We start from the raw sequence: 21,506 nt of genomic DNA, 5'->3' as shown, positions 1-21,506 counted from the left end.
CTTGTGCTTTTTCCTGAGTGGGTAAGTTGTGGCTGTCTTGGTTTTATTTTTCAATACTTTCTCCCGAAGCAACTCAGATCTGGTCTTTACTATGGGTTGTAGCAACATGAAACTACTGGTCTATTACTTGAAACACATCTTTTGAATTACAATGATTTAAAAACAAACAAACAAACAAACAAACAAACTTCCATAATGATCTGTTAATACTATTTGAACTAGGAAATTGCCAAAAATCTGTAGTGGAATTCCATGGAACTGGCTGCAGTATCATTGAAGATTGCACCCCATACTTAAATCACAAATCATCTTAGTTCTTAAACAAAATTAGTGCTTATATAGAATTTTTTTAAACTACAAGTAATTTTATGAGAATAAATGATGCCATTTGTATCCAGTCTGATTTTACTGCTAGTTCTGCACCACTCCTAGAATGCCTGCTAAACATTGTTGATGTAGTCTTTTGTACATAGTTATCCATGTTTTGACTTGATTTGTGTTTACACTATGATCCATGGTAGTCCTTTATTAAAGGGTGGCAAGAGTGACATTTAAATAAAGTAATTCTAAATATTAGTTGAAGCCAGGGACTAAAGCATGTATCTTGTCTGCAGTTACTTCTCACGAAAATCTTGTCATCTATCCAAAATGTGAGCGGTATTATGCTATCTAGTATAGTTAAACCCATGACAGAATGCTCGTGTCAGACAAAACTACATGCACCTGAATTACTGCACATCACAGTAAATCTTGCTTGCCTTCTTATAATTACATAAATTAATTATAAATGCTTGATTAATAATAACCTGAACAATAAAGTAATCAAGCTGTTACATGTCTGCAGTCCTTGAATGCTTAAAAAAAAGCCCACAGGTTTATTCTTGTTTTTCAATTTCCTCTAGCAGTGAAAGTACTATGGATCTGGTTTTAGAAATGTGCAATACTAATTCCATCCACTGGTGTGGAGTTTCAGGAAGGCAACTTGGAAAGCTGCACCCAAGTTCCTCCCTCCATCTTGCACTTACATTGCTGTCTTCAGTGCAGGGATTGCAAGTAAGTCTTTATAGCAGTTTTGTTATAAAATAGCTGTTTTATAAGCTTAGTAATTCCTTCTAATAACATAAATCTTTTCCCTTTCTAGAGTGTCTCTGGCTGAAGACTTACAGACACATTTTTGAAGAGAACGTACGAGTATGATGATATTGTACAGGTCTGTGTAGTTTCTTCAGAAGTCAAACAAGAAAGCTGAAGAAAAAATTCTGTATTTCTGCTGGGCTTTTTTTTTTTTTGACCAGCTTCCAATGTTTTGTAGCTGAATCATATTAAAAAGTATACAAACATAACTATGCCTATTTAATTTCGCTGAACATTTTTGGAATGTTTTAAAATCTTTTTAAAAGATGCATATTTTATCTACTGAAAATAAAGCCTTTGAAAAAAGTGTAGCTCTAGCAAATTATATTGCATTAACATCACCTTGGGGGGGAGATTAATATGAAATAGTAGCACTTTGTACTTATTTTTGTTATTTTAATTATTTTTAAAATATTTAAACAGTTTTAAAATTGTGGTTCTGACAAAACTGCTTCAGTTTGAAGGAACTGGCCTTTTACAGACCAAGTTCCTGGAATCCAAATCCCTATAAGTAATACTTCTGGGTACCTGGAGTGGCAGTGTATTTGCATGGTTACATGCATAGCCATAAGAATTAGAGCCTGATAAAGGCATGAGATGAGAGAGTGAGTACAACTGGCACTGTCAAGATGCTAGTAGCTAGAAAGTAGAGCATCAGCCCAAGAATGTGCTGGTTGTGGCTCCAGTCATTGTGAAGGAGTAATACAGCAAATCTGTCCCAATTAGCTGCAGTCTTGTGCAGAGTTGTGCATCCCTGCAATACAGGGCATGCTGTGAACGGTTATGTTACTTCTGAATTAGTAGAGAACTGAAAACTAAAATAGCAGCATTCAGGTATTTGGTTTTTGAGGGGTTTTTTATTGTTAAACTGAAGTGGTGCAAATTATTCCTCTCATGCCAAAAGCATTTAAGTTGATTTTTTAGGAAAATGAGGAAAAACCCTGCATAGCTGCCCTAGATCAAGTTCTCCAAAGCATATGCAGGAAGGAATTCAGGACTTGGTTAAGCACTGAAATGTACTTTTCCCTAGCTTTTGTTTTGACAAAAGGTGGAAATATTTTTGGCTGAAATATCTAAGGTCATCCTAAAGATCCATCTTGGATTTGGTCATCCAAATATCTAAGTCACCTAAAGGTAGCCATTTAATACAAAAAATGGTGACTGGCTTTCCTAGTTAACTAGTGTTAAAGACTCAGTGGCTTGTCATATTTCTCAGCTACTGTATTGGCACTTAGCAACCTTAGTTAGTTTTGACAGTATTTATTTAAGACTTTCCTATGTATAAAATTTAAAATGATGGATAAATTTATGACCAGCTTATTAAATTAAGGGAATGAGTCCATACAGGGGAAAAAAATAATAAAACTACATCCCACACATCTAATAAAATGCATAACAACCAACATAAATAGGTATTTATGTGGTAGGTTGACCTTGGCTTGGATGCCAGGTGCCCAACAAGCCACTCTATCACTCCCCCTTCCCAGCTGGACAGGGGGGAGAAAAATATGATGAAAGGCTCATGGGTCGAGATAAGGACAGGGAGATCACTCACCAATTACCGTCACAGGCAAAGCAGACTCGACTCGGAGAAATTAATTTAATTTATTGCCAATCAAATCAGAGTAGGGTAATGAGAAATAAAACCAAATCTAAAAACACCTTCCCCCCACCCCTCCCTTCTTCCCCGGCTCAACTTCACTCCTGACTTCTCTATCTCCTCCCCCGGAGCGGCGCAGGGGGACAGGGAATGGGGGTTGCAGTCAGTTCATCACACGTTGTCTCTGCCGCTCCTTCCTCCTCCTCACACTCTTCCCCTGCTCCAGCGTGGGGTCCCTCCCACGGGCTGCAGTTCTCCACGAACTGCTCCAGCATAAATCCTTCCCACAGGCTGCAGTCCTTCAGGAACAGACTGCTCCAGCGTGGGTCCCCCACGGGGTCACAAGTCCTGCCAGCAAACCTGCTCCAGCATGGGCTCCTCTCTCCATGAGTCCACAGGTCCAGCCAGGAGCCTGCTCCAGCGTGGGCTTCCCACGGGGTCACAGCCTCCTTTGGGCATCCACCTGCTCCAGCGTGGTGTCCTCCACAGGCTGCAGGTGGATATCTGCTCCACCATTAACCTCCATGGGCTGCAGGGGGACAGCCTGCCTCACCATGGTCTTCACCACAGGCTGCAGGGGAATCTCTGCTCTGGTGCCTGGAGCACCTCCTCCCCCTCCTTCTTCACTGACCTTGGTGTCTGCAGAGTTGTTGCTCTCACATATTCTCACAGCTGCTGTTGCACAGCAGTTTTTCCCCCTTCTTAAATATGTTATCCCAGAGGTGCTGCCACCGTCACTGATTGGCTCAGCCTTGGCCAGCGGTGGGTCCATCTTGGAGCCAGCTGGCATTGGCTCTATCGGACATGGGGGAAGCTTCTGGCATCTTCTCACAGAAGCCACCCCTGTAGCCCCCCCCACTACCAAAACCTTGCCACACAAACCCAGTACAATAAAAAAAAAAAAAACCAAAGCAATTTACCTGTTACTCTAGATATATCAACAAACCAAAACAGTAAAACCACAACTATCCACACAAAAAATGTAAATAGCTTTATTTATAATCTATTTTGAAGTTAAACTGACACAAGTTGAAGGGGACGTAACTATATGGTAATAAGAGGTAGGAGAGATACAGAAATAGTAGACAAGCTGCATTTTGCCAGTATGACTATGTAGCCTTCAAACAGTGTATGAAGATTTCTTTTGAAGTTGCAGACTTAGTTCTTTCTCAGTATGAATGAGTGATTTTACTTTGTACTTGTTACAAAACCAGAAGTGCAACTGAAACAATTTCTACACTGAATATTTCATTAGCTGTTTTTCATCAGGCATAGTTAGAAGAATATATTTCCATACAAGCAGGTTACAGGAGTTTATAATTTGAGTGCAAAACATTTTCTTCTCTAACAATTATCACACTTATATGCTGGAACAGTAATGATACAAAACCAATTAATTAGGTGTTAAATGCATATTTGTTCAATTGAATGATAAACTGCAATTGACCTTCAATTAAAGCAGTATTTACTGGTATTGTCATTTACCACTTGATCTAGCGGGATGAAAAATTTTAGTGCAAAATGAAGTGCAGTTATTACACAGGAAAAGATTCCTTCCTTACCCTGTGATTAAGACATATTGCATGACTCTGTGAAACAATCTAGCCTATTTAAGGCAAAATAGATTTTAGCATAAATGATCTCTCTGTTCCTGGCTTCAGTAGAAAAGCATGTAATGATAGCTCCTGTTATTGGTTTCACTGTTTTTTATTTAGGCTATAAAGCCCTTCCTTTTAATATACAAGAAACAAAGAATGTTTACAAATTAAGTATTGTGCCAGTTGTAGCAAATTCCTAAAGGGTTAGCTAATGCCATCAACATTTTAATAAATACTCTGGTTACATATGATCTGTACTGGAGTAAAACCTAAACACGACAATAGTGTAGTATGCAAAATGAAAGTTACTGCTCTATAAAGATTATTTCAAGAGAAATTTTCAGATAACTAACCAATGCTTCATTCCATTTAACCTTGGGGATAGTTCCCCCATGAATCCAGTAAGCTATAGGGCTTGTACTTGACAGTACAACTACTACAGCCAGTCTTTGAATATTATCATATTTTGCAGTTCTTAAGGAACTCTGAAGAGGTTCTTGACACTCTTTCTGTTTTGAAGGAGAAAGGTAACCAACTGCATGAAGACTGCTGTCTGTATTGGGTCTGGCTGGGATGGAGTTAACTTTCCCCATAGCAGCCCTCATAGTGCTGTGCTTTGTATTGGTAGCTAGAAAAGTGCTGATAACACACCAGTGTTTTGGCTACTGCTGAGCAGTGCTCCCACAGCATCAAGGCTGTCTCTCCAACATTTCCCCCCCCTCACCCCCGAAGGCTGGGGGTGGGCAAGAGGTTGGGAAGGGACATAGCCAGGACAGCTGACCCAAACTGACCAAAGGGATACTCCATACCATATGACATCATGCTCAGCAATAAAAGCTAAGAGAAAGGAGGAGGAGAGGGGGCATTCGTTATTAAGGCATTTGTCTTCTGGAGCAACCGCTATGCGTACTGAAGCCCTACTTCCCAGAAAGTGGCTGGACATCGCCTGCTGATGGGAAGTAGAGAATAAATCTTTTGTTTTCCTTTTGCTTCTGCACGCAGCCTTTGCTTTATTAAACTGCCTTTATCGTGACCCATGAGTTCTTTTTCATCTTATTTTCTCCCCCCTGTCCTGCTGAGGAGGGGGAGTGATAGAGCAGCTTGGTGGGCACCTGGCATCCAGCCAAGGTCAACCTACTACACTGTCACACAGTAAGGATAAATTGAGTGTTGAGAGATCTTGCAGTGCTGTCCAGTCCACTCTGGATTTATTGGTTCCCCTCATCAAAGTTAGTAGTGAGCAGTTGAAAATATGAAAGAGAGAACTAAGAATAAACATGAAGTTTAATAGGAGATATGCTAGGAGCGATGCTTCTCTCCTGCCACAACACACTACTCCAAGCAATGTTTGTACAGTAGTTGTAGCCCACCTACAGCCTCCATTGATCTTTCTTGTAAATGGTATCCTGTCCTATTGAATGTGACTGAACTTAAGTAGCAGTTTTCTTGAATGGATTAGATTCAGAATTGGAACAACCCCTGAAAGAAGATCGTGTTAGGGATTTTCTTCTTTGTCATCAGATGTTAAGTCAGAAGCTGTTATTTGGAAGTGTATTTAATGTAAAGCTTAAGTAGCTCTACAGCCTCAAAAAGGCAGCTACAGTAATTTATACAGAGAATTTTAAAAAACCCACACATTTTAATGCTGTGTGTAGGCAAGCTCTATTGAATAAAGTATGAAATGCCTTACAGTTGTTTAAGTTGCTCTATTAAGCTTTATCTCTTTATTTAACAGATGGTAATATATATTTCCTATTTTTGTGTTTTCTCCAATTCTTTTCATTTCTCCTTGGATCCAGCTGCATTTTCCCCCCTGTTTTAGTAGAAGACAACTCATACAATAGATGCATAACTAGCATTTGTTACAGTCAAGTGCCTGACTTAGCCCCAAATTTTGCATTTGCTTCTACTCAAGGCGCTCTTTTTTGACCACAAGATGAATCAAATATAATGTCTGAGGTCCAGGAGTTCCTGTGTATTTCTCCATTTGGCAGTCTCTATTGTTACTCCTCCACATACTTTCTCCCATCTAACTGGCCAGCAGAGGTCACTTTGTCTTAGGAATCAAATTAGTTTTGATATACAAATTGGAAGTTGGAAGTGTTGAGAACCTCCCTGGAGTAAAAACAAGTGCACCTTGTAGCAGAAAGCAGTGTGAACAGTAAGCAGAATAAAAAAAGGTAACATAATAAAATACAGAAAATCAGTAGTCTCTGAAAGAGTAAGATTAGCTGAGCAGGGTAGGAAGAGAAATGCTGTAGACTGGAAAAACCTTTAACTTGGCCATATAACCATCACTTAAGATAGATATGTGCAATGAAACTTAAAAAAAAAAAAATCCTTAATTGTTTAAGCCAGTGATTTACCACACAAGAACAGAAAGAGAATCCTTCTTTCTAAGGCAGTTATTTTTTGATAAATTTTCAGTACTAATTATTTGTACAATCATAGGATTATAGTGTATTCATTTTCAGAGGAATAACTATACATAAGCGATATGTTCCAAGTTATGTGCAATAAGTCTATTTAACAGATTTATTCTTGTTTGCAAACATGCACAAAGAATTTTCTGTCTTCTATTCAAGCAGAAGTTACAGTGCTGCTTTTGCTACTATGGTATGCATTTTGGGGTTATATACCATTCCAATTCACATGCCTCCTTTAAGTCAGGAATGCTCTTCAGTGCTGCCACTGAAAGATCTGCTCCGGACATGATTTCTCAGTTGCTCTATGAGCTCTGGATTCTGTTGCTGTATCTGTTGTGCAAACTGCTGCCCCCTGTGTTGAACAGTTTTAAGTAAAATCAACAAGTGGAAAAAAAAAACCTGACAAGAAGCATTTGTAAGAAAACAGGATATCCTAATATAACTGAAAGCTGCATTATATGAAAGTTAAGACTAAAGATATCTTGATTAAGACTATACAGCAAGATAGCTGTAAGTATTACCACTTTATCTAGTTAAAGTCTCTCCAAACAGGATTATCATCAGGTCTTCATTTTCATTCTTTAGGACTATTACTTCTACTTGATAGCATGGAGAAAAAAGTATTATCTTACTTGCTAAAACTAAAAATTTAGCAACAAATCTGCTCCAGTGATTTGCTCCCTTCTTTTGAGAGGATCCATTCTAGTTGTTTAAAAGATAACTACTCTTATAGTTGAAGTTCTGGTTTTTCCAGAAATACAGTATGCAGCTGCCAACTTGTACGGCCAACAAGATGTCATTAGTAGAAAGCAAGCATACAATTACACCTGTATGACTGAAGTAATGATAGATCCATCTCCATAACAGTTGTAGCTTAAGAGTAAAATTAATATGTGAGATTAATTCCATGTAAAAGGTAAGCATAACCCTGGTTTACTAGAAAAAGCAAGTAAGTAAAACATATTACTTCATGAATAGCCTGGCATGGCATTCTCTGTAACTTCTGCATTTTGCCCAAGTAGCAAATTATCAAGACTCCTTTAAACCACAGTGCAGGTTGAAGGAAAGCCACCATTTTCATAGATCTAGGCATAGCACATGATTTTTGTGAAAACAGCCCTTGATTTTGTGGGAGCACATTCCTGTCTGTGATGTGAATTATAAATTACTTTTGCCCTGAAGGGGCAAAACTTAAAAATAGTTTGAAACAAGCTAGAATGCTGAAATAATGTAAAATTGTATGCTTGTTAAGAGGTCTTGCCATATAAGCAAATTGCATGTTTTTGTGCAGACTCTTCCAGATGGATTATCATTATTATATTATAAAAGACTTGGGTCCTGGTTTTTGTGAAAGCCACTCCTCTCCTTATTATACTGAGTTCCCTGAAGCCTTCCTAGTCCAAATGGTGGGATGCCAGAGCACGGTCAGTCAGGAGTCAACTTTAGAACTTGTTGAAAGCTGTACTAAATAAATCTGTAGCTTTTCTAACTAGTGTCTGGGATATCTGGTAATAAATTGATCAACACAATTTGAAAGCACACGTAAGAGTACCTAAAGGTTTAAAGGAACATTTTAAAGGTTTAAAGGAACATTTTTAATAACTGACATTTAGAAAGTAAACAGTGTATGAGAACCAGAAAGTGAAACTGAGCACACAGTTCAGTCATTCCAATTGATGGAAATGTAGACAACAAACAAACAAGATAGTGGAAAATAAGTCTTCAAGTTCTCAGTTTTAATAATAATCAGGTATACGATGGGGACAGGCCACAGTATAATTGGCTTGACACTATCCCTTTTAAATAGATGGTGCACAATGATGCTTCTACAAATGTAACAGTTAAAATTATGCAATTCATAACACTTACGCATGGATCAGGCTGGACAAATCTGACAGGCCACCAACACCTGCAGCAGGCCCACCAATGGTGTTTGACATCATCCCCGACATTCTGAAACAGTTAGCACAGTGTTGGCATTGGGGTATGCAGAGACCTTTACAGTAAGCAATAAACTGTAGTTCTTTGTTGAATTGCTGGGAGGAAATAAGCTGCAAGAGGAAGAAACTGCAGTAGTTCTATTTACAGTAAGCAAAAATACAATTAAATTTTCAGGAATACAGTACTATCCACCTTTTCTCTTATTAATTCAACCCCCTAAAGACATTTGTTTCAATGGTACTCCATTTTAATACTTACAGTTGTTGAACTTGAGGATTCTGCATTAAACTTGCTGCCTGGAATAAACAATATATAGCTGAAATTATAACACATTTACTACTTGGGTATCACTGAGGAAAACGTGGAAAGAAAAGAAAAACCCACAAGGTGCATTCTATGTTGTATTACAAAATTAAGCTAAGTTTATGTGCAGAGAGATGTATGGTCCCCAGCAAAAAGAATCATTACAGGAAAGTATTTCAAGGATATGAAGCTGAGACAATTTGTTACATGTTAGATAACAAATACTGGTTACAGATTCAAACATGAAAAATATGACAACAAGATATTAAACATAAAAATCCAGTACCAGAAAACTTAAAAAACAAAAAAACCCACCCAAAACCCCCCAAAAAATTAACTTAAAACTTCCAAGGACAAAGGTTTTCTATTGGGCTTTTTGGAGAAAGGTCTGTATTTTGTTGATTCCCAGCCTGGACAAATCAGTTTTGCAACTATTATTACCAGTGGGTATAAACTGTTAAGATTACGGCCACAAAATATTGCAGAGTAAACCAGCGGGGACTTACTTTGTACCATGGTTTTGTGGTAACGTATATCTTCTGTGGTAACTTGCATATCTTCTTACTTTGTAGTAAGCATGAGGTTATTTAAATTTCTCATTCATAAGGTACCTCAAAAATTATTTTGTGTTTACCATAGTGTAAGGGTGTATATGGACAGATACTATAGAAACTATACTTATGTTGTCCATAGTATATCTGTTATCCATCTAACAGAGAGGTCTTAGAATAAAGCTGATCTTCTCAGGAAGCGTATATGGGTATTCAAACTTTAAGGACATGAACTATCTGAAAAACTTAGTAATAAAGTGTGTATTGTTTCCTATAAATAAACTGCACAGATCATCCTTGTCTAATGAGCTGTTAAACCTATCAAGAAGGTGGTATTCGGTAGTGGATGGAGCACTGCTGTGATTTGGGTACAAATCAAAAGCATGAAGAGTCAATCTTCTTTCTTCAAATTGCTCTTATTTTAAGCTTGTTGCAGTAAATGAGAACTTAAGTAGTAGAAATTTCAACTTTGCTATCCAGCATCTGAGAAATATGCATTCTTGTACCTCCTCAGGCTCCTGGTTATGGTGACGTAAGGCTTTCTCTGGAGACTCCTTCCTCCTCACACTCTTCCCCTGCTCCAGCGTGGGGTCCCTCCCACGGGAGACAGTCCTCCGTGAACTTCTCCAACGTGAGTCCTTCCCACAGGCTGCAGTTCTTCACAAACTGCTCCAGCGTGGGTCCTTTCCACAGGGTGCAGTCCTTCAGGAATGGACTGCTCCACCGTGGGTTCCCCACGGGGTCACAGGTCCGGCCAGAAAATCTGCTCCAGCGTGGGCTCCTCTCCACAGGGTCACAGGTTCGGCCAGGAGCCTGCTCCAGCGTGGGCTCCTCTCCACGGGGTCACAGGTCCGGCCAGGAGCCTGCTCCAGCGTGGGCTTCCCACGGGGTCACAGCCTCCTTTGGGGCGCAGCCACCTGCTCCGGCGTGGGGTCCTCCATGGGCTGCAGGTGGATATCTGCTCCACCGTTAACCTCCATGGGCTGCAGGGGGACAACCTGCTTCATCATGGTCTTCACCAGGGGCTGCAGGGGAATCTCTGCTCTGGTGCCTGGAGCACTTCCTCCCCCTCCTTCTCTGACCTTGGTGTCTGCAGAGTTGTTGCTCTCACATATTCTCACTTCTCTCTTCTGACTGCTGTTGCACAGCAGTTTTTTTTCTCCCTTCTCAAACACTTCTTTTGCCTTGTTGTCCCACATGACGATGTCATCGATGTATTGCAGATGTTCAGGGGCAACACCCTTTTCCAGTGCAGTCTGGATCAGTCCATGACAAATGGTGGGGCTGTGCTTCCACCCCTGGGGCAGTTGATTCCAGGTGTGTTGGACACAAAGCAAACTGCGGCCTGCATTCTGCTGCCAAAGGACTTGGAAAAAAACACATGGGCAATGTCAATTGTAGCATACCACTTGGCTGCCTTTGACTCCAGTTCATATTGGAGCTCTAGCACGTCTGGTACAGCAGTACTCGGTGGTGGCATGACTTCATTCAGGCCACGATAGTCTACTGTTAACCTCCACCCTCTGTCAGACTTTTGCACTGGCCATATGGGACTACTAAAGGGTGAGTGAGTCTTGCCTTGCCGATCACTCTCCTTGGCTCTCCAACTGACGAATCAGCTCATGGATGGGAGCCAGGGTTCGTGCGATATTGCCACCGGTGCACCGTCCTGGTAGCAATTGGCACCTGCTGTTCTTCAACTCGCAGCAATCCCACAACGAAGGGATCTTCTGAGAGGCCAGGCAGGGCAGATGATAGCTGTTTGATCTTCTCTGTGTTCACAGTGGCTACACCAAAAGCCCATCGGTACCCCTTTGGGTCCTTGAAGTACCCTCCCCTGAGGTAGTCTACGCCAAGGATACAAGGGGCCTCTGGGCCGGTCACAATGGGGTGCTTTTGCCACTTGTCCCCTGTTAAGCTCACCTCAGCCTCCAGTACAGACAATTCTTGGCATCCCCCTGTCACTCCCGAGATCCAGATGGGTTCTGTGCCCCTATACCCTGATGGCACCAGCGTACACTGTGCACCAGTGTCTACCAAAGCCTTATACTTCTGTGGGTCTGATGTGCCAGGCCATCGAATCCACACAGTCCAGTAAACCCGGTTGTCCCTTTCCTCCTTCTGGCTGGAGGCAGGGGCCCTCTATTCCTGTTCCTGGTCGGAGTATTCACTGTCTGACCCTTGCAGTTTCAGACCAGAAGTCCCCTCACCAGGATCAAGGGAGGTGATCTCAGTCCTTCTATGTCTGGGAGATCGCTGATTGCCTTCTTGTGTCTCTACAGCAACTAAGCTGACAGCCTTCTTGGGTGGCCCCTTCTTAACAGCTCTCTTCCCTCTCAGTTCGCGTACACGGGCTTCCAGCTTAAAGGTGGGTTCACCATCCCACTTCCTCACGTCCTCCCCCTGGTCACGCAGGAAGAACCAGAGTGTGCCACGCAGCGTGTGCCTGGGGCTCCCTTTCCCTCTGACCGGGGCAGGAGGGGACTGACTCTGTGGGGTGCCCCTGACTGACAGCCAAGGCGCTGGCCCGTAGGGATGAGGAGGGACAGAGATTTTCTTCAAAGTTTTGGAGCCAAGAAGACACTCTCTCCACAGTTGGTGTATCCATATCTGGGCAATACATTGTTGCCAAGCTGTTAGAATGCGACGCTGGGGTGTTTTGGACCCCCCCTTCCTCCACATGGCCTGTGTGCACAGGACATCCTCTGGATCTTTGGAGACCTCATCATTGTCTAGATCACTGTAGATGACTTCCAGCACCGCTAATTCTCTCAGGTACTGGATGCCTTCATCTGCAGTAGTCCACTTTCCTGGGGAGTTCACAAGATCTTCCTTGAACGGATTTCTTGCCCTCACGCTTGAGAGGAGCCGTTTCCAGAGACTGCAAATTGCTGCCTCTTTTCCAATTCCTCTCTCAATTCCCCGGTTTCTAGCAAGGGATCCCAGCTGTTGGGCTTCCTTACATTCCAATTGCTGACTGTCGGGCCCTCTATCCCAGCATCGGAGTGGCCAGGCAGCAATCTGCTTGCCTGGCCGGCGGCTGTAATCTTTCTGCACGTCTTGAAGTTCTGACAAGGTCAGGGACTGGGTAGTTTCTGCCTCTTGTCTGATTTACAGTCTTACAATGGAGGAGTATGGTTTTTCAGTCTAAAATTAGTGAATGTGACACAATGTCTTAAGTGTCATAAAATAATATTAAATATAGAACCATAGAATCGTTAAGGTTGGAAAAAACCCTTAAGATCATCAAGTCCAACCGTTAACCTATCACTGCCAAGTCCACCACTAAACCATGTCCTCGAGCAATGTGTCTACCCTTCTTTTAAATACCTCCAAGGATGGAGACTCAACCACTTCCCTGGGCAGCCTGTTCCAATGCCTGACTACCCTTTCTGTGAAGAAGTTTTTCCTAATATCCAACCTAAACTTCCCCTGGCGCAGCTTGAGGCCGTTTCCTCTCGTCCTAGCACTTGGTACTAGGGAGAAGAGACCAACCCCCACCTTGCTACAACCTCCTTTCAGGTAGTCGTAGAGAGCGATAAGGTCTCCCCTCAGCCTCCTCTTCTCCAAACTAAACAACCCCAGTTCCCTCAACCACTCCTCATAAGACTTGTTCTCTAGACCCTTCACCAATTTCATTGCCCTTCTTTGGACACGCTCCAGTACCTCAATTTCCTTCCTGTAGCGAGGGACCCAAAACTAAACACAGTACTTGAGGTGCAGCCTCACCAATGCCGAGTACAGGGGCACTATCACCTCCCTGGTCCTGCTGGCCACACTATTTCTGATACAAGCCAGGATGCCATTGGCCTTCTTGGCCACCTGAGCACACTGCTGGCTCATGTTCAGGCAGCTGCCGACCAACACCCACAGGTCCTTATCTGCTAGGCAGCTCTCCAGCCACTCCTCCCCCAGCCTGTAGCATTGCATGGGGTTGTTGTGACCCAAGTGCAGGACCCGGCATTTAGCCTTGTTGAATCTCATACAGTTGGCCCCGGCCCAACGATCCAGCCTGTCCAGATCCCTCTGTAGGGCCTTCCTACCCTCCAGCAGATCAACACTTCCACCCAACTTGGTGTCATCTGCAAACTTACTGAGGGTGCACTCGATCCCCTCATCCAGATCATCAGTGAAGATATTGAACAGGACCGGCCCCAGTACTGAGGCCTGGGGAACACCACTCGTGACCGGCCGCCAACTGGATTTGACTCCATTCACCACCACTCTCTGGGCTCGGCCGTCCAGCCAGTTTTTAACCCAGCACAGAGTGCACCCATCCAAGCCGTGAGCAGCCAGCTTCTCCAGGAGAATGCTGTGGGAGACGGCGTCAAAGGCCTTACTAAAGTCCAGGTAGACAACATCCACAGCCCTCCCCTCATCCACTAAGCGGGTCACCTTGTCATAGAAGGAGACCAGGTTAGTGAAACAGGATCTCCCTTTCATAAACCCATGCTGGCTGAGCCTGATCCCCCGGTTGTCCCACACGTGCCACGTAATGGCACTCAAGATGATTTGTTCCATGACCTTCCCCGGCACCGAGGTCAGGCTGACAGGCCTGTAGTTCCCCAGATCCTCCTTCCGGCCCTTCTTGTAGAGGGGCGTCACATTTGCTAACTTCCAGTCATCTGGGACCTCCCCGGTTGACCAGGACTGCTGGTAAATGATGGAGAGTGGCTTGGCAAGCTCCTCTGCCAGCTCCCTCAGTATCCTCGGGTGGATCCCGTCTGGCCCCATAGACTTGTGAACATCCAGGAGGAGGAACAGGTCGGTGACTGCCACCTCTTCGACAACTTGGACTTCATTCTGCATCCTATCTCCATCTCCCAGCACAGGGGCCTGAAAACCCCGAGGATGACCAGCCTGACTATTAAAGACTGAGGCAAAGAAGGCATTAAGTACCTCAGCCTTCTCCTCATCCTTTGTGGCAAAGATACCTTCCGCATCCAACAAAGGAGGGAGATTCTCCCTGGCCTGCTTTTGTCGCTGATATATTTGTAAAAACATTTTTTGTTATCTTTAACGGCGGTGGCCAGTTTAAGTTCTAGCTGGGCCTTCGCCTTTCTAATCTTCTCCCCGCATAACCTCACAACATCCTTGTAGTCCTCCTGAGTCACCTGCCCCTTCTTCCAAAGGTGGTAAACTCTCCTTTTTTTCCTCAAGTTCCAGCCAAAGCTCTCTGTTCAGCCAGGCCGGTCTTCTCCCCCGTCTGCTCGACTTGCGGCACATGGGGACGGCCTGCTCCTGCGCCTTTGAGACTTCTCTCTTGAATAACATCCAGCCTTCCTGGACTCCTTTGCCCTTCAGGACTGCCTCCCAAGGGACTCTCTCAACCAGGCTCCTAAAGTTCAGGGTAGCGGTTTTGCTGACCCCCTTCCTTACTTCTCCAAGAATCGAAAACTCTGTCATGTCATGGTCACTGAGCCCAAGACAGCCTCCGACCACCACATCGCCCACCAGGCCTTCTCTGTTCGTAAACAGCAGGTCCAGCGGGGCACCTCCCCTGGTTGGCTCGCTTACCGGCTGCGTCAGGAAGTTATCTCCCACACACTCCAGGAACCTCCGAGACTGCTTTCTCTCTGCTGTGTTGTATTTCCAGCAGACATCTGGTAAGTTGAAGTCTCCCACGAGAACAAGGGCTAGGGATTGTGAGACTTCAGCCAACCGCTTGTAGAATACTTCATCTGTTTCCTCATCCTGGTTGGGTGCTCTATAACAGACTCTCACCAGGATATCTGCCTTGTTGGCCTTCCCCCTGACCTTTACCCATAAGCACTCGACCTTATCGTTACCGTCATTGAGCTCTATACAGTCAAAACACTCTCTAATGTACAAGGCTACCCTACCACCTCTCCAACCTTGCCTGTCCCTTCTAAAGAGCTTGTAGCCATCCATTGCAGCACTCCAGTTGTGTGAGTCATCCCACCATGTTTCCGTGATGGCGACCACATCAGTTTTCCTGCCGCGCAATGGCTTCCAGCTCCTCCTGCTTATTGCCCATGCTGCGTGCATTGGTGTAAATGCACTTCAGTTGGGCTATAGATCTCGTCTCCAACACAGGCATGCCACCCCTAGGCTCATCCCTAGCAAGCCTGGTTTTATCCCCTTCCCCCTTCGCATCTAGTTTAAAGCTCTCTCAATGAGGCCTGCTAGCTCCTGAGCCAGAATCCTTTTCCCCCTTTGAGACAGGTGAACCTCATCTGTCTCCAGCAGGCCTGGTGCCATGTAAACTGCCCCATGATCAAAAACAACAAAATTCCACCGCTGGCACCAGCCTCTGAGCCACGTGTTAATGAGGTGGGTCTTCCTGTTCCTTTCCGTATGCCTCCCGGCTACTGACAGGATGGAGGAAAACACTACCTGCGCTCCTGATCCTTCAAGTAATCGCCCCAGTTCTCTAAAGTCCCTTTTGAACGTTTTTGTACTTCTCTCGGCTACCTCATCGCTGCCAACCTGAACAACCACTAGCGGATAATAATCGGATGATTGTACCAGCCTAGGGAGCTTCCTGGGAATGTCTCTTATCCTTGCCCCAGGGAGGCAGCAGACTTCCCCATGGGATGCGTCCAGTCGGCATATCGGGCCCTCTGTTCCCCTCAGAAGGGAGTTACCTACAATAGTTACCCTTCTATTTTTCTTACCAGCGGCCGTTGTAATGCGTGGGGCTGACTGGCTCCCCCTAGTCAACCCCTTGGATGGATCACTGTCTGCATCATCATCCTCCTGGCCCTCGAGTTCCAGAGCCTCGTACCTATTGTGTAAGGGCACCTGGGGGGCGAGGTCGGCTGGGAGAGGATTCGCCTGCTGCGCCGGAGCAGGGATCTGCATCCGTCCTCCTCCGTCTCTTGGGTCCCCTCCCTCCGCCTGGTGGCACGAGGGCAGGGGAGCCTCTGCTTCTCTTGATGTTTCCATCTGGCATGCTTGTCTCAGGGATGGTAGGGAGTGGCTCCACCAGCCTATCTCCCTCTCACACTCCCTGATACTCCTCAGTCTTGCTACTTCTTCTTTCAGCTCTGCCACCATGCTGAGCAGATCCTCCACCTGCTCGCGCCTCACGCAGGTGTTGTCTCAGGAGCCCTCCGTCACCAGAGCAAGGCTCTGGCACTCCCTGCAGCCAGAGACCTGGGTGGCTGCATGTTTTAGTGGGAGCTCCGTCTGCGTCGCCACATCCCTTCTGGCAATGGTGATGGTTCTTGTCCGAGTGGAAACCATGGCTAAGTCTCTTCCGGGAGGGCGTAGACCACAAGGAGAGCTTGCCAGCTGCCTGCTCGCAGGCCTGCTGTCGGCCCCACTATGCCAGGATCAGATCGGCCAGCCAGCAATCTGCTCGCCTGGCTGGCGGCTGTAATCTTTCTGCACGTCTCGAAGTTCTGACAAGGTCAGGGACTGGGTAGTTTCTGCCTCTTGTCTGATTTCTCTCACTCCTTCCTCCCGTTTCTCTGCTGAAGGACTGGCTTCTTGATCAAACCCTTCCTCTTCTTCCCCCTCCCTTACTAATTGATGATATGGACCCCTTGACCTCCTTGTCCACTGTTTCTTTTTCACTACTGGGGCAATTACTGTAGTGGTTGTCTGGGTCCCTATTTCAACCATGGTGTCCTCAGATGCAGTTTGGGTCCCCATCTCAACGATCACGTTCTTAGATGTAGCTTGGGTCCCTATCTCTACTATCATGTCCTCAGATGTAGTTTGCACCCCGGTCTCAGTCATGGCATTCTCAGAGGTGGTTTGGGTCCCTGCCTTAACCACAGTCCTCTGATAGTACCGAACTGTGGCTCGGTAGGCACAGGCCAAGCCCCAGTACTGTGCTAGAAGCTGCTGGTTTTCAGGTACCTCAAAAATTATTTTGTGTTTACCATAGTGTAAGGGTGTATATGGACAGATACTATAGAATAAACCAGGTGATGGTTTAAAGTTAGTAATGTAATTCCTACAGAAATCAGTGTCTGTATGAATACAAGATCAATAGGCACAACGCAGTATCTGCTCATTCACTATCTTATTAAAAGTACTACAAAAACCAGACATATACAGTATTAATTTTATCAATTGATATATTTGCATACAACATCTCAAAAGTAAATCAACTGTTTTCTCTATTCTACAGTTGGATATAAAATGCCAACTTCGGGTCAGTTCTACGGTAAGTATAGGATTTTTTTCTCTTCCATCAGTAACAAGTTTGATCTAGGTTAGGGGCCCAAAATGGAGAAATAACTTTCTCAAGGTCAGACAGTGAGTCAATTTTTTTCCTTCAAAACAAAACAAAGCAAAAAAAACACACCACAGGAAAATCATTCATTCCTGGCTGAATGCCGTGTTCTATCCACTTGACCATGCATCTTCTGGAAATGATGCAAAAATCCTTTCCATATAGTTAGCTCCATATTGAAGAGTACATCTTTGTCTCTGAATAGATGCAGACTGTCTGAATAAGTCACGTGGCCATTGAAGTGGTACATGGAGTTCAAGTGCTATTTAATCACTAATGCCTTTGGAGAACTCGTTCACTTCTTCCTTGCCTACCATCTCTATTATTTGGACCACATTATCAGACCAGATGCATTGATCGCTTGCATGCAGTGCATTTCCACGCTGAAGCACTGGTTAAAATATCCTGTCCTAATGAAGCTACCAGATGGGTAGCAAAGTTTTAACTGAGTTCTCAAAGGAAATAAGAATTTTTTACATTTTTTTCTCCAAATTCTATTCTTCAAAGTTAATTCATACAATTTGGCATTTATAGAGAAAAACTACTGAGGGACAAAACCACAATTTGCCATTGTACTGGAAGTAAAGGAAAGCGCCGTGTGTTTGCTATTCACTTAAGAGGTGATTTCTTTGTATTCATTGTTAACTGCTATGTGGAGAATAGAAAAGATATTTTCACCATGCTGTTGACAAGTGTTTTGCTATTCATGCTATCTATAAAGACAGCATAGCTAATCTATGCATGTTGTTGTTCATAAGTAGGATAGAATCAATTGGAAATAAGTCAGGCATTATAGGAGATTTATGCTTCACTTCTTGGTTTGAGTGTAAAATGACTTAGAAAAGTTTAAATTCAATATAATGAAACCATTGCCATTATAATAAGCATTAAAATCACTTGTGTTATTAAACAAGAGTTGTTCTTAAAACTTCAGTTTTAAAAACAATATAATGTAAAGCTTGAAATATACTCACCATACTAATGAAGGCAGGATTGTTTATCAAGCTTGCCATGTCAAAACTCAGTCCAGTTCCAGTCTACAAAAAAATTACAATTGAAGATAAGTTTACCTACAAAATCCCAGTTAAAACTATTGTAAATAAATAGATGCAGAGCTAACTTACAGGACTGGACACATCTCTCAATTTCTGTTCTGCTATTTTCAAATTTGACTTATAAGAATCATTTTCTGGATCAAGATCCAGTGCTTTTTGGTAACTTGTAACTGCTTCTTCATATTTATTCACTGAGGTCAGAGCCATCCTAATGTGAAATAAAGAAATCCTGGGTAGAACATAAATGACCATCAAAAGATAATGATACATTTTCTGTTCTAAGTAAAACAGTAACTCACAACTAATTTTTAGCTTGAGCACCAAGTTAAAGCAAGTTTTTCTATTGTGCTACTATTGCTTAGTGCAAGCCCTTATTTTTGCAGAACAGATGAACCCTCAAGAATTCATCTTGCACTGTCTGTTCCATATATATGCAAGTTTCATTAAAAACTCTTTGGCATCATCAAGTGATTTAGTCTCTATTTGAGAGCACAAGCTGGATCCAGCATCCGTGACTTTTCGCATAAGCTCAGGAATTCCTCTAAATGTTTCCTCCAGTCCTTTTGATCCAAGAGATTATTCACAAGGGTACATGGATAAGTAGGGTGAAGATACTGCAGCTTCAAGAAACCAAATACTGGAACCACAAGTTTCAGCGTAAGAGATTTTTGTCTTAGAATCAGTGCAAGATTCTCCTCTTGGATCTTCTACTTCAACAGCTTGACAAATGGGTTATACAGGATAGTAGTAACATCTGTAAGACTCTATAAGAAACCCTTGTATCAGGAAAGCCTGCTTGATGTTTTGAAAAAGATTCTTCTCTAGCAGCTCAGGAGAGCACAGGACAGATTATCTACTACTTTTGAAATAGTATTTGTTTTCAAATTTTATTAGCTGCTACATTTAAAACATCATCTTTCTTTGAGCTATTCCAGAAGTCCATCTGGTTGCAGTTTCAATTCTATCTTCTACTTCATTTTCAATTTATGCTGACCACAAAACTAAACTGATCTTTTCCACATTTTGTGAAAGATCTGTATAACCCACATTCAGCTATTCAGTACTCCAGTCTCCCTTTAGTATGTGCTGAGCTACACAGACTGGGTTGATAAGCCTGTGCTAATGCCCACTAACAGACCTTAGTCTTTTATCTCAGGCAAGAGCTCAGTGTGTTAGATACATCAGTCACAGTCATTACTCTCAGTGACGATGAACTCGATAACAGTATGAAACTTCAGGAGATTCCAGTAACGCTCCTGGAGGAACCCATGCAATATTAATGTTTTCTCCCTTAATACAGTTACTCCCATAAACAACATCCTCCCTATCGAGCCATTCATTTGCCAAAATAGTTTCTGACCAGGCAAGAAATGCAATCAGGTATTTCTGTGATGCAATCGTGGGGTTTTTTTTACAGAGAAAGTATGTAAAAATTTGCTTCTTGGAACACAGTACAAGTCAGAACAGTGGGCGACAGTTTCTTTGCTCACAATTCCAGGCCCACCTCCTACCCAGACAAATGCTCTCTCAGGGTCATGCTGGAAGCATCTCTTTAACTATCTACATGGCTCCCATCTCTGCATATTTCTGCAGCAGTTCTGCTTCTTTCTGTGACATATACAGAGTTTCTGTCAAATCCTCTGAAAAACTGATATGCCTGCATAATGCAGTCAGAAAACATAGCTTAGCTTTCTCATAAGAATTTTTTGTTGAGAAGGTGGTTTCTGCACTTTTTTCAGTTATTACTAAAAAAGCACCGTTTCCTCATTCAGCCTATGCCAAATGTATTAAATGTATTGTTATATCCATCTGCTGAGTTAAGCAACAGCCTGTAGCTCAAAATATATCCTCTATCAAAACAACCAGACAATAAAAATAAAAAAAAAAAAAAAAGAGAAGTTTGATTGCCCGAGAATGATCACACTTACATTGTGTATCAAAAGGCACACTGGTCTTACACCCAAAACTCTAAAATAACCTCCAATTTTCAATTAAATCAGCCTGTAGCTTCCCTCCATCTCACTGAAATCGGGGGATCTCAGGTTGTGCTATATGAAGAAATGATCTAAAGAGAGTTAAATAGGACAAAAACAATTCAACAGTCCCTAAAATTTCAAAGTGAATTAACCATCTCAAAAGCCAGTCAGGCTACGTTTGTAGTAGTAAAATAAACTGTATCAGGGAAAGTTTTCAAGTGATAGAATTCCATCAACTTTGATCTTAAATAAATGCCCCCTGGCATGGTTTTGTCCCAGGCCAACAAGCATTATCCCATACAATTTTGGGGCATGGTTCAGAATTTAACACAGGCCAAGGCAATTTAGCAATAGGCAGTTTGCATGTGGTCACTCCATACTGCAAACTAGATTTTAATAATATGGACATGGGCCATTTTGTGCCAGCTGACCCCAAAGAACAATCCCAAGTATTTTTTAATTTACTAGTATAGATATAACCTCAAAAGCCTTAAGCAGCATTCAGCCCACACCCACAATATGTTTGATTATTGAAAATGCAAAGCTACACATCTCAGAAGAACGGCCCTTCACTCAAGTAGATATCCCATTCAGGAGAACATTCCTGACGTTATTTTTTTTCAGATAGCACTTAATCAGACCCACCGCCTAAAGGGGCAATACTGTTAATCTCTCAGACATGACTGAGAAAAACTACTAAAGGGGCATAGCTT

At 43.1% G+C, this 21,506-nt stretch overlaps 1 protein-coding gene and 1 pseudogene across 3 annotated transcripts in view; one reads left to right on the top strand and one right to left on the bottom strand.

Moving 5' to 3' along the window:
- LOC148055179 (trafficking protein particle complex subunit 13-like) overlaps nucleotides 1-1,249 on the top strand; it is a 52,164-nt pseudogene extending 50,915 nt beyond the window's left edge.
- Nucleotides 1,250-3,704: 2,455 nt separating this feature from the next.
- Nucleotides 3,705-21,506, bottom strand: part of LOC104023411 (small glutamine-rich tetratricopeptide repeat-containing protein beta) — a 29,813-nt gene continuing 12,011 nt past the window's right edge. For 2 of the 3 annotated variants that reach the window (XM_087762570.1, XM_087762571.1), the window contains exons 7-11: nucleotides 18,887-19,025; nucleotides 18,737-18,799; nucleotides 8,958-8,995; nucleotides 8,628-8,711; nucleotides 3,705-7,110 (exon numbers count right to left, since the gene is read on the bottom strand). In XM_087762570.1, the coding sequence (XP_087618696.1) occupies nucleotides 6,999-7,110; nucleotides 8,628-8,711; nucleotides 8,958-8,995; nucleotides 18,737-18,799; nucleotides 18,887-19,025 (436 nt within the window). In that variant the 3' untranslated portion in view covers nucleotides 3,705-6,998. Of the gene's footprint in view, nucleotides 7,111-8,623; nucleotides 8,712-8,957; nucleotides 8,996-18,736; nucleotides 18,800-18,886; nucleotides 19,026-21,506 lie in introns of those variants that run through there. The other variant, XM_087762572.1, reaches the window with a different exon arrangement.

This window comes from Nipponia nippon, unplaced genomic scaffold (assembly GCF_047370975.1).
Source record: "Nipponia nippon isolate SJK-2023a ecotype South Korea unplaced genomic scaffold, ASM4737097v1 scaffold_26, whole genome shotgun sequence".
In the NCBI taxonomy this organism is placed as follows: domain Eukaryota; kingdom Metazoa; phylum Chordata; class Aves; order Pelecaniformes; family Threskiornithidae; genus Nipponia; species Nipponia nippon.
The sequence above is the reverse complement of the archived record's forward strand: the minus strand, read 5'-3'. Positions and strand labels throughout refer to the sequence as shown.